The sequence below is a fragment of the Gossypium hirsutum genome, chromosome A09 (assembly GCF_007990345.1).
Source record: "Gossypium hirsutum isolate 1008001.06 chromosome A09, Gossypium_hirsutum_v2.1, whole genome shotgun sequence".
Lineage (NCBI taxonomy): Eukaryota > Viridiplantae > Streptophyta > Magnoliopsida > Malvales > Malvaceae > Gossypium > Gossypium hirsutum.
This window is the reverse complement of record NC_053432.1, coordinates 75,421,696-75,433,896: the sequence shown is the minus strand read 5'-3', so window position 1 is coordinate 75,433,896 and position 12,201 is coordinate 75,421,696. Positions and strand designations below refer to the sequence as shown.

At 33.3% G+C, this 12,201-nt stretch overlaps 2 protein-coding genes across 7 annotated transcripts; one reads left to right on the top strand and one right to left on the bottom strand.

Moving 5' to 3' along the window:
• LOC107891112 (protein IQ-DOMAIN 1) lies at positions 1 to 3,982 on the top strand. 3 transcript variants are annotated; one of them, XM_016815765.2, is made up of 6 exons: positions 1 to 398; positions 1,065 to 1,162; positions 1,256 to 1,543; positions 2,104 to 2,325; positions 2,569 to 2,688; positions 3,003 to 3,982. In XM_016815765.2, exons 2-6 carry the CDS (start codon positions 1,088 to 1,090, stop codon positions 3,654 to 3,656), a joined length of 1,359 nt encoding a protein of 452 aa, XP_016671254.2. In that variant the 5' UTR covers positions 1 to 398; positions 1,065 to 1,087; the 3' UTR covers positions 3,657 to 3,982. The 3 variants fall into 3 exon arrangements, with proteins under 3 accessions (XP_016671254.2, XP_016671255.2, XP_040932718.1); XM_016815766.2 differs by having other exon boundaries at positions 69 to 398; positions 1,074 to 1,162; XM_041076784.1 differs by having other exon boundaries at positions 69 to 1,162.
• A 975-nt stretch (positions 3,983 to 4,957) lies between these two features.
• On the bottom strand, positions 4,958 to 8,560 carry LOC107889618 (uncharacterized). Of its 4 annotated transcripts, none has more exons than XM_041076783.1 (7): positions 8,383 to 8,560; positions 7,600 to 8,134; positions 7,241 to 7,429; positions 6,924 to 7,163; positions 6,535 to 6,752; positions 5,945 to 6,199; positions 4,958 to 5,481 (listed from the first exon to the last, which is right to left on the bottom strand). In XM_041076783.1, exons 2-7 carry the CDS (start codon positions 8,030 to 8,032, stop codon positions 5,224 to 5,226), a joined length of 1,593 nt encoding a protein of 530 aa, XP_040932717.1. In that variant the 5' UTR covers positions 8,033 to 8,134; positions 8,383 to 8,560; the 3' UTR covers positions 4,958 to 5,223. The 4 variants fall into 4 exon arrangements, with proteins under 4 accessions (XP_040932717.1, XP_040932716.1, XP_040932714.1 ...); XM_041076782.1 differs by having other exon boundaries at positions 8,402 to 8,520; XM_041076780.1 differs by having other exon boundaries at positions 8,288 to 8,478.
• Positions 8,561 to 12,201: the final 3,641 nt, after the last annotated feature.

Sequence of the window (12,201 nt, the reverse complement as noted above, 5' to 3'; positions counted from 1 at the left end):
ACTGATCCGTGTGTAAAATTTAGAAACAAGTGTTCATAAAACTGTGGTTCAGTTGCCAAAATTTGGGGGGGGGGGAAATAGGTAGGCTTTGTTTCCAACCAAACCAATCAGGGGAGGGTGGCAATGCGGTTAGATAAGTGTGTCGCATTTTTTGCCCCAACAACTGGGTCACACTAGCAAAAGGACCAGCTGTTTCTTCTTCATATTCTCTAAAATCCACTTGTCAACTTCTCTTTATATATTCCATTTTCTTCTCCATATCAAAAGGATGCAGTCTGCTAAGCCTATGCGGAGACAACCTTTCAAATTTCTGGGTTCTTTTTTTTCTGTTTGTATTGTGAATAGAAAGGGAAAGAGCACTTTTCAAATTCTTTGAGATCTAGGAATTACAATCTCAGGTGCTTCTGCTACTTTTTTTCCTTTTTTGTTTCATGGAAACTCAATTTAAAGATGCAATTTTTAGCTTCGTTTTGTATGAAAATTTTGTTGCTTGGTATTGCTAATTGTCTTTCTGAATCTGGGTTGTTTCTAAATTTGGTAGCAACCAGTCTTTTTTTTTTTTTTTACAAATACATGGGAACCTTTGAAGTGTTGCTCTATTGTGCTTTGCATAATTGAGGAGAAAATCTAGGAAAATTTTGAAACTTTTGTAACTAAAGTTGTTACTGTGCAGTTTTCCTGGATTAAAAAAAAAAAAGAGACTTTATTTTGCTTAATCATTTTTGAACTGAAAATGCAAAAGAAAAGAAAAAAAAACAAGTGGACAAATTGTTTTGATATTTGCCAATAGATATGCATATGATAGATCATGGGATTATTCTTTCTTTTTTTTCTTTTTAAAACATTTCCCCCCTCCAATCAAGTTCTACTTTTTTTCTAAAACTCCCACTCGCCTTCCTAATTATCACTGTTAATATTTAATTTCCATGATTTTGGCACTCTGTCTTCACGATTTATCTATTATTACCATTTATTACCTATCTGCCTCTATGAATATTGGTTGGAGAATATACATTCCAAAATCCTTTCATTTAGAAAAGGCTCTTTTGTTTTGCCTGTTAAAGGGTTCACAGTGAGGAAAGATAAGATGGGGAAGAAAGGAAAATGGTTGTCTTCTTTGAAGAAAGTGTTCAGCCCAGATTCCAAGGAAAAGAAAAACCAGGTTTGAAGAAAATCCCATTCACCTAATTTTGCCTTTGCAGTAGTTTATAGTCCTCAATGAGTTTTTAGTATTCTTGATTGCTATGTTTTTCAGAAATCAAAACAACAGTTGTTGGAGAAGCAGGTGCATTTGGGTTCCAATGATTCTGGTGCAGCCACTTTAGAAACTGTCAACTTGCCCCCTCCTCCGCCAGAAGAAGTTAAACCGATTGAAGCAGAAAGCAAGCAGACTTACCCTGTGGCAGTTGCCACTGCTGCTGCTTCACCTCAGGCTGCCGTAGAGGTTGTTCAACGTCAGCTTAATAGAGATGCTCTGTTCGCTGGAAAATCTGAGGAGGAAGTGGCAGCAATAAAGATTCAAACAGCTTTCCGAGTTTACCTGGCATGTGCTGCAATTCTAACTTTTTATTTCATCAACAAGAGTGTTTGCTTAATAATTTTTCTTAGAAATTCAAGCTGATATGGTTATTATTTATCAATCAAGTCCAGCATATTCTTGGTTAAAGCTACTCAACCTGCAGGAAAAATTGCAAAAACATCTTTGTGAAACTTTTCCTTGATAACCGCTTGAGGTTCTCATCAAATTTTCTAGAAGAGAGATGTTTAAGTTTATAGTTTTGACTAGACTCATGGAACAAAATCTGCATAGAATGGGATTCTAAGCAGCTTAACATCTACTTATGACAGTTGCAGATTTTTTGCTGCTAAGTATTTCCTTCTAATGGTTAGAAAAGACAAAAATGATAAAAAGCTCAGAGAAAGATAATTACTTTGTTTAACTTATATGAATTGTTGATTCCCATGATAATTTGTTGCTTTATGTTATGTGTTCTGGGGTCTAATTAAATGGTTTTAATGTGTGAAATTCTTTCTCGATCATAATTTATTTTTCAGCTATAACAGAAACTTTTGTAGTGTTTGCTGATTATTTATTCTTTTCAGGCTAGAAGGGCATTGCATGCTTTAAAAGGATTGGTCAGGCTGAAATCATTGATGGAAGGGCCTGTGGTCAAGAGGCAAGCAGTGAGTACTCTTCGGTGCATGCAAACGCTTTCTCGTCTGCAGTGTCAGGTTCGAATTAGGAGAACCAGGATGACTGAAGAAAATCAGGCTCTTCAGAGGCAACTCTTGCAGAAACATGCAAAAGAGATTGTGAACTTGCAGGTAAATCCCCTTTCACTGTGATACATTAGATCCTATAATTAGAGTTATCTTTATATTGCAGACATATAAGATAATTGATTGAGGTATTATATAACATTATAGAGCTGATCTTAGAGTGACTTCATTAAACCTCCTAGTTTCCCCCATAGCATCTTCCATTGGTGGAAAACAATTCTGTGGTGTTGATTTGCCACAATGTCTCCATCATGCTGACCAGTGTGGATTTTTGAAATGCTTAAACAGATGGGGGAAGACTGGGATGACAGCCTGCAGTCAAAGGAACAAATCGAGGCAAGCTTACTTAGCAAGCACAAGGCAGCTATGAGAAGAGAAAGGGCCATGGCATATTCATTTACTCATCAGGTGACCTGCTGAAATTTTACATATGCTGTTGAATACTTTTAAGAGCATCAAATATTTAAGTATTTATATGTTCAAGTGAGAGTTAACAACATCATCAATGATATGAATGAATGAAACATAAATAATTACTTGAAAAATTGTTCTCCATAGCTTGGTAATGAGGCAGGAAGTAGCATTATCTTGTAAACTTTTATTATTGGCTCATCCAAATGCTTATACATGAGCCTCCTTTTAAGGTGCTGAGTATAGTCCTTTGCAATTCAAGTACCTGAAATTTAAACAAAGTTATCTGACACCTATACTTCTTTTTGCAGCAAACCTGGAAGCATACTTCAAGATCTATGAATCCGTTATTCATGGATCCAAACAATCCCTCATGGGGATGGAGTTGGTTGGAACGATGGATGGCAGCACCACCACAGGAGGGTCGTGGTACAACAGAAAAGGAACAGAACGACCAGTCATCCATAAGGAGTGCACGCAGCAACTTTGGAGGAGAAATCAGCAAAGCTTATGCTCGCTACCAACTCAATTTGGATAAGCAATCCCCAAAGACTGGCCAAAAGCCAAACCAAACTTCAAGTCTCCTATCCGTTTCAACTCCTAAGACATCAGCTTCAATACCCGCCCGAAAGCTGAAGTCCGCAAGCCCTAGAAGCAGTGTGGTCGGTCCAGATGATGACGGAAGAAGCATGGTGAGCATTCAGTCAGAAAGAAACCGTAGGCATAGCATTGCAGGCTCCTCAGTGCATGACAGTGAGGGCCTAGGAAGCTCTCCATCGCTTCCAAGTTACATGGTACCGACTGAATCCACAAGAGCTAAGACCAAGTTGCAAAGTCCGTTGGGACTAGAAGCCAATGGAACACCTGAGAAGGGACCAATTGCGTCTGCCAAGAAACGCCTTTCTTATCCACCTTCACCAGCTAGGCCAAGGCAGCACTTACTAATACAGAAGTTGGTGTCATGAATGGAAAGGGCAGTTAGTCATTTTATGTCATAAAAAATATAATATCAAAGAATGCAAGCATCTGTACGTGGGTATGGAGAAGTCCAAAAGGAGCAAAAACAAAAGGGGGGTTGGTGAGGGGAAGGAAGCAAGGAGGAACTATAGCTTTTGATTTCTATAGCTTTTGATTCATTAATGCCTGAGTGGTTTTTGTGGGGGTATAATTGTTTGCTGGGATGCACTGTTATCTAACAGATCCTTTTCAATTCATACATCTTTGGGTTTTTTTTGTTTTTTTGATAGATTGATATTTGTGATTGAGAGCAAATGATGTCCAAATTCAGTTCTTTGATGTTTGTGATTTTTAGTTTTAGATTTAACCGCTATTGAGGTATTTTCTATTTAATTAACTTAATTTTTTTCTGGCATTTTGCGGTTTAGCTTAGGGTAGTTTTAATCCGTATTTCAGGTTGGAGCTTGTTTATAAAGACTTCCAATTACTTCTTATTTTTGGCTTGTTTATTCACCAGAAAGTAGGGTTGTAATCAAAGCGAAACTCAGCTCGATAAACTTCGAAATCCACAGCTTAATGTTTGCCTCAAACACGACCCGAGTATCATTTTCAAAGCTTCACATATGTTTGGTTCTATTAAGCTGGTGACTTAATTCCTGAGCATCATTCCTTTTAAGCTCGAGATATAATGAAACTATTACGATTAAGTTTGTTTAATCAATCCCACATTCAAACTCAAGTTAAGCTTACTCATATATATTTAAATATATATATACTACATTAAAATTTAGAAGAGCTATTTGAAATTAAGTATTAAAATATTTAAATTCAACTAGTTAACGCAGCTTAATAATTAAATGAGGTAATTTGCAGACATAAGTATTTCCTTGAAACTATTGTCTCGCCCTTTTTACACCATTTTGATATACAAACCAGGGAAGAAAGCCCTTGATAATCCCAACATTTTGAACATGGAATCATCACTCTTTCTTGTTGATTATGTTGGACTAACCACCAAGGCCAGCACAAAATTTCTGTCTGTCAGTTCCCTTTCCAGGAGTGGACAGGTTCCCTGTACAAAAAGCACGCACAACCACCCAACTCAGTTGCACATGCAAAAAGATCACATGATCAGGCCACTGGAACCACCACGGTTGTGCACGTGCAGGCACCCGTCTCCTCCAGCAATTATTCTGAAACATATCAGTACAAGAAGAAAATTGTTTTGCCCCAAGCTGAATCATAGCATAACCATAACCAACCTTTCTGGCAACAAAATGCTGTCAACTATTTCAAGTATAGAAATAGGTAAATACCAAAAAGAATTGTTCATAGTTAATACTCATTGATTCTAGTGTTGTGTAAGGTAAATCGCTAAAATCAGTGCTTCCTTGCCTGTATACTCATCTCTATTGTACGTTTTCTTTTAGCTTTACCTCTCAAGTACTTGTAAGTTGTAACAGAAAATTTTCAAACATCTAAATGTTCTCCCGCGAGCTATGAGGAGCAATATGTGGTTTATTTACACAAAAATTGGGATAGCATAATCAAAATGTGTAAATCTATGGTGGTGTATCATTTGTTGGTAGAATCAGTAGCTAATGATTGTTCTTCCATATCTCCTTCGGAGAGGATTTCACCTCCATCCGTTGCCTGCTCAAGAGGACCTTGAGGGCTTCCAAACAGAGTAGAGAATATCTGTCGATGACACTCGTCACAGAAAAAGAAAAAGGAAAAATGGCCTTCATTTGGGAGCTTATGCATGGTGGCTCCTGGTAGAACCCGGCTTATGTGATCTATCATTCCTTGTGGAATAGCTTGATCATCCATCCCCTGTACAGAAATTGATCAATGAACAAGTAAAAACCGATAACAACTTATACTGTCTATGGTTGGCTCAACAGTATCAGTGACACTTCAGATAATATGTGGTTCAAACTTGAAAGGCATAACAAGTCACAAGCACAGTTAGTCTAATAAAAAATGCATCACCAACTAAATTAGACACTTTGAGAGACTCTTAAATGATTAATACATCACTAGAATGAAGGCTGACCGGCAAAAAATTATGGATCATGATGCATGGCATACCACACTATAAAGTTATACTCTCTCCAGTCCACAACAATAGAAGAATAGATCATGCTCCTCGCACTTAATAGTCATAGAGCAGTCAAAACTTACTGCTTTACAAGACTGGAAAGCAGGCTACGTTGAGGTGATAAATATGACAGGACAGGCAACTTACATGGTGATAGTTCTATGAAAGGAAACAAAAGGGAAAGAGTATGCAGACCTGCCATATATGTATTGGTCCAAGAAATCCTGCCAATTCACATTCCGCTTGACTGTACAGGGACTTGAGCCAAGGAAAAATTCCATTTCTGTAACACTTCCTCTGCACCTGAAGATCTGCCAAACTAAAACCCCAATTGGAAACCTGCAGGATAGCTTCCTCAATGAATGGTTTGGTATTCCCCTGACGGACTGACTCCTCCACATCTCTATGCCAGAAGTCTTCAAAGTTTGCTCCTTCAGTCAGAATCTCATCCTGCACATATCAAGATTAGCTTATGCAAATCCTTAAAATATATCAAAGGCCAGTTTTCAACTCTATGCATAAGTGTAAGGGTAGACCTTATCACATGGCACTTCCAAATTTGGAACAAACCCCACAGAGTTAAAAAGTTCACCCAAATAGGAGGCATCATTTCATGCATCAATCCCTGTTCTATTTCTTAGTCAAATAACTACATGCACTCCAATATGTTTGCAATTGAAAAGAAATTATTGAAGTTGTCATGAAAACCCGAGAAAGGAGGAAATTTGACAGTTTAAACACAAAAAGTTCTTTAAATTAACACAAAAGGATGAGAGTTGACTTACCCTCCTTCCAAGTGACACAGACATCAACTTTTCAATTCGACCATGCTTGCCTGATAGGAAACTCCGGCGGTAAAAAAAGGACAGCAGTTTTGGCAATCTTCTAGCTAAGTAGTACATTAGCTTCCTTCTTGGTAATGACTCTCCCCAAATACTTCTCATTTCTTCCTTAGTCATGCTAGGTTCATACGGATTGATCATTGGAGCAACCACTGCTGCACCTGTAGATTTAGCCAACATGCAACATGATATAAGGTCCAGCATTGTTAACAATTTGCCTTCACAAAGAAAGTTCATTATGAAACAAATATCTATTCAGGCTTCTAAGTAACATTATGCATTATTATGTCAAGTACCAAACCAGTAAATGTACAAAAGCAACCAGTTCACACCTGCAATTCTGTGAGGAACATATCTAAGAGCAGCCCAAGCATGGATGCTTCCACCTGAGTAGCCCAACACCCAGAATGTATCATTGACCCCAACAGCATCAGCTAGATGTAGCATATCAAATGCTGATGAATTTAAATTTCGACTAGGATGAGGATCACTCTCCCCAAAACCAGGAAGATCATAACTGACCAAACGAACGCCAAACTCTTCCAGCAGTGGTATCTTAACTCCAGGTATACCTGTTAAACAAAAAATATTATACAAAGTCCACCAATTTTGATTGAGAACATGCATATACAATTTCTTATAAACTTACCTGCAAGTCGGGATGAAAGAAAAGAGTGTGGCGCCATGAGAGAAAATCTAGCTTTATCCGCTGGAACACCTATTTCACGATAAGCCAAGTGTCTACCATCTGGAAGCTGGATTCGGCTGGCGCTAGGAGGATGAACAAGCACTTTCTTCACTGCTGGTGCCAATCCATCATGTCCATTCAAATTTAGAGCTGCAAAATTTTAAACAATGTAGTATTAAAAAATATATATATTCTTCAAAATTATTCGAATTTGCAATCAAGTAACCGAATTTCATAAATACGTTCCTAAATTGTGCGAATCTAACGTTCCAGATTTTCAGCAACCACTGGCCAACCGCAAATATTAAAGGATTTAGTACCTGAAAGTGCAAGGATGAAAACGAAGAAGATAACAGGCCAAGCATGAACTGGATCACGATCCTCAGGCAAGAACTCATTCAAGAACCTCAATCGACTGGAGACCCTAGCGACAGGTCCACCAAGCTTCTGTACTACAAACGAATCTTCCGTAACTACCGTTTGCTGCAAAATATCTCTACATCCTCTTCCAAGCTCAAGAACCATCTCGCACCACGATTTCAAAAATTCCGTCACTTGTTCCTTCAAAGTCTCAGGCGGTACCGTCTCATGATCAGTCTCAGAAACCGCCGCCGCCATCGCCGTCGATTTTTCCGGATTAAATGGCGGTAACGACGAGAAAGTGGCCGCTTCCCCGGTGTATAGTATCCCCGTGTCTTCCACTAAACTCGCCAGTTCCTCCCGCCACGTGTTTGCTCCTCTCACTTCCGCCATGATTTTGCTAAAAGAATTCGCTCACTCTCTCTCAATCAATCATCAATTTCTATGAAAGAGCCGCTTTGCTTTAACCAGAAGCCTCTCAATTAATCATGAAACCTTTTCATAAAAAAAGTTCAAAAACCAAATAAATAATGTCAAAATCAAATATAAAGACAGAACTGCAACTGAAGCTTTACAAGCGTGATAATGAAGCTTTTCATTTCTTTAATCAAACAAAACATGAAACCAAAATAAAAAGAAAGAAAAAACCTAACCGAACCGACCGCCATTAAAACGGAATCAAAATCTCCAAAAGAAAAAGAATAAAAATAAAATAAAATAAGTCCAAAAAGGTTTTCACTCACTCCCTCCTCCCTATTTCACCTTCCGACACATCAGAAACCGTCTGATTACAATCTGACCGAATTCCTTCATTTCTTTTACTGAATTAACTAAAGAATGATTTGAATCAAGTTAGTTGTTATACTCTCTTTTAATTACACACATTGGTTTTTTTAGGTGTTTAGTAATTACATTATAATTATGCTTGGTAGTAAATTTACAGCATTTATATTTTTTTTAAATATTAATTACAATAAAAAATTATTAACACAATAAAAAAAATTATAAACTAGTAATAAAAATTAAAATCAAATTATGGTATGTATTTTGTTAGTCTAAAATAATAATTGATAATACGATTAATAATAAAAGTAATAAGAAAAATAAACATCATATAATACTTTGTTTAATTGTTTTAGTATTTCATATTTGTTAGGTTATTCTCTCTTTAATATTTAATATAAGCTCGTTTTTATTTAATGCTAGCATGTGACGCAGTTCATCATTTGATTCTGAATCTGTATCATTAAAATTATCAATATATATTTCTTTCATATACTCTTCAAAATATGGATCACCCCAAATCTACATATGAATGAAGCTATAAAATATGTAAAAAGTTAGTACGATCCAACTTTAATTTTTTATGTTATATTAAAGTGATGTTGTTAATATAAGAAATATTTTATTATAAATGATAAATGTTCTTTCAACCACATCGCAAGCCATGCTTGTCTTAGGTCTACAATATAGTGTAAAAAACCCTTTTATATTTGCATAATTAACATCTACCCTAAAATATTTGGGTTTACGATACAAGTACTCTATAACTTTAATCATAAAAAATTATATAAACTTAATTTTAAAAAAGAATTATACTATGTTATAACCTTTTTTACAATATGTAAATTAAGTAAAAAATAATATAAAATTTATAATATGTATAACATTTATAACAAAAAGGATTTTATAAAGTGTTTAATAACCTTCATAACACCTTTAACAATTTTTTTGTCATAATTTTAGAAAGTTATTTTTTACAAATAAATCATGATAAAAAAAAACATAACACTTTTTTTTTGTGCATAATCATATTATTTTTATAATATATAGTATTGACACATAAATAAATTATGTATATATTTCTTGACTATAACTTTTTATAAATAAATATATTATAACACTTGTACAACATATAAATTATTTTTATAATAAACTTTTAGTTAAACCTTTAGAAAAATTTGGATTTCAATAATATGTTTTTTTGTTAGAATTTTATAAAAGGCACATAATTTATTATTTTAATATTTTAAAAAAAATTTAAACACTTATATATATTTAAGTTTATAATATAAAAAATATAACTTAATTTTATATAAAATAATTTTTTTAAAATTAAATATAATTATGTGACTTACGTAATTACTCTAACTCTCATCGTCCTCTTAATAATTAAAAACTCTTAAATTTTGAAAAGTGTTTTTAAATTTTGAAAAGTGAATACTAATCAACATGTCTATATCTAATTATTAACTGGTTTTCTAAATATTACCCAAATAAATTGTTATGTAATTGAATACTGAGCGTTGATTAAGGACGGATGCTGACGATTTGTCCACGTTGCAAGCACTGTTCCGTAAGCTAAACGGCTCATTACCGGTGGGACCGGTGCGTGTCTGGCGCCTATATCCGCTATTTTTGCACCTGCTATTGCCGGTTGCAAACGAACAGGAATGACGTGGTGATGAAAGTGCAAGTCGGTGCATGTGACATGGGAATGCTCGTTTTAACCTTTTCTTTTTGCCGGTTATCTTTTTCTTCAATTGTTTATTGTAATAAAAAATGGATTGTCCCTTGATTTTGATTAAAATCATTGCTGAAATTTGTTAGAATATGAATTGACGGTGATGGACGAGGACCACAGGTAATGTGCTACTCGTGAAGAGAATGATTACGATTGAGACTTGGGTATTGATCCTGATAAGATTGCGTTATATTCTCCTACTAATACTTTTACTCCAATTTAATTACTTTTAATTTTTTATAAATGTTGTAATATTTATTTAGTAATATGATTACAAAATTAAAATATATAAATGTATGAGCTTAATTTTAAAAATATAATAAATTAATATTAAATTAAATTTAAATAAATAATATTTTGAAATTATTTTTAAAATATTATGATAGTAAATTGTGTGAGATTTTTACTGTTATAGATAATTTCTAACTTAATCTTAATTATTAATTATTTAATGTAAATTGTTAATTTAATTTAATTATTATGACTTGTAATTTGTAAATAAGTTATTGTAGCATTATTTTTTTTAAAATATCTATTTCAATTTTAACAGTGCATTTAATTTGTAAAAATAATGATAAACTTTTAAAAATTTGTTTTAAACTATTTAAAAATCTAGAATGGTTTATTATGTAAAATGTAAATTGAATTATTGAATATAAACAAATTAAAAAGATTTATTATGAAAATATAACTTGTAAAGCACCATTAAAAATTATATAAAAAAGATAAAAGGGGTTTATTTTGAACATTTAGCTCTACGAACACTTATTTTCCTTATTTGCTATATGTCAAATTTTTATAGTGTGAATACATTATAAACTTAATAAGCTTGTAACGTAATATATACATATATATGATTATATAAAATCCAAACTTAGGCTTATCGATTAAAGGTGTTTACCCCATCTCAAAACGTGAAATTGATCCTCTACATAACTTGTGTGGTTGTTTAGTAGTGTGCTTGTGTGGGTGTGAGTTATACTTAAATTTATTAAGTTAATCTATTTTTAAAATCTTATATAACAAATATATTATCACATATGTAATGCTACGAATTCACCCATTTTCAGAATCTCAAGTAATAAATATATTATCACATGTATAACGTCATATTAGCGTACTATTTCTAGTGGTAGTTGAGTAGTGTGCTTGTGTGCGTGTATGAGCTATACTTAAATTCATTAATTTCATCTGTTTTCAAAATCTTATACAATAAATATATTATCACATTTGTAATGTCACTAATAAAAAGATCAATTAATAGAGTTAACGGTTATCGTTTATGTCAATATTAAAATTTCAAAAATTAAAATATATAAAGACAAAGAATTAAAAAGTATAAAGTTAAATTTACAATTTTACACATAATACAATATTAAAAATAAAATTTTATCAAATAAACTCACTGTTTGATAAAAAAATAAAATTTAAAATATATAAAAGTTAAAACCCATCCATTCGAAAATTGTAAAAAAATTAATAATAAGTTTGACCTATCAAAATATTAATCCTTCGTGAAATTGGATGGCATGTTCAATTTAATGGAAATGAGAGTAGGTGAGGGAATGGCGTAAAGTTCCAAATTTCTTGATAACGACCAATCTACTCTTTACCTTTTCTCAAATTTCTCCTACCGGTAACCTCACCATTAAAGATGCAATCAAGTACAACTGAACTTGAATATCATTAAACTCAAACTCGTTTTCGATTTGAAATTTAAAATTTAAAATTTAATTTAAATTTATCAAATATTTATTTTTAAATTCGAGTTCAGTTTAAAATATAATTAAGTTATTCGAACTCAAATAAGTTTATTTACGAATTTTTATACTCGAGCTCAAGTTTAACTCAATAATTAAATTTAAAGTTAATAATATTTATTAAAAGTAACAATGTAATTTAATAATATAAAATATAAAAAAAATTGTTCGAGTCAAATATTATTAAGTTCAAATTTAACTCGACTGATAACTTGAGCTCAAGCTCCCGAATCTAATTTAAATTTTTTCGAGTCAAATTCGAACACCAATATTTCATT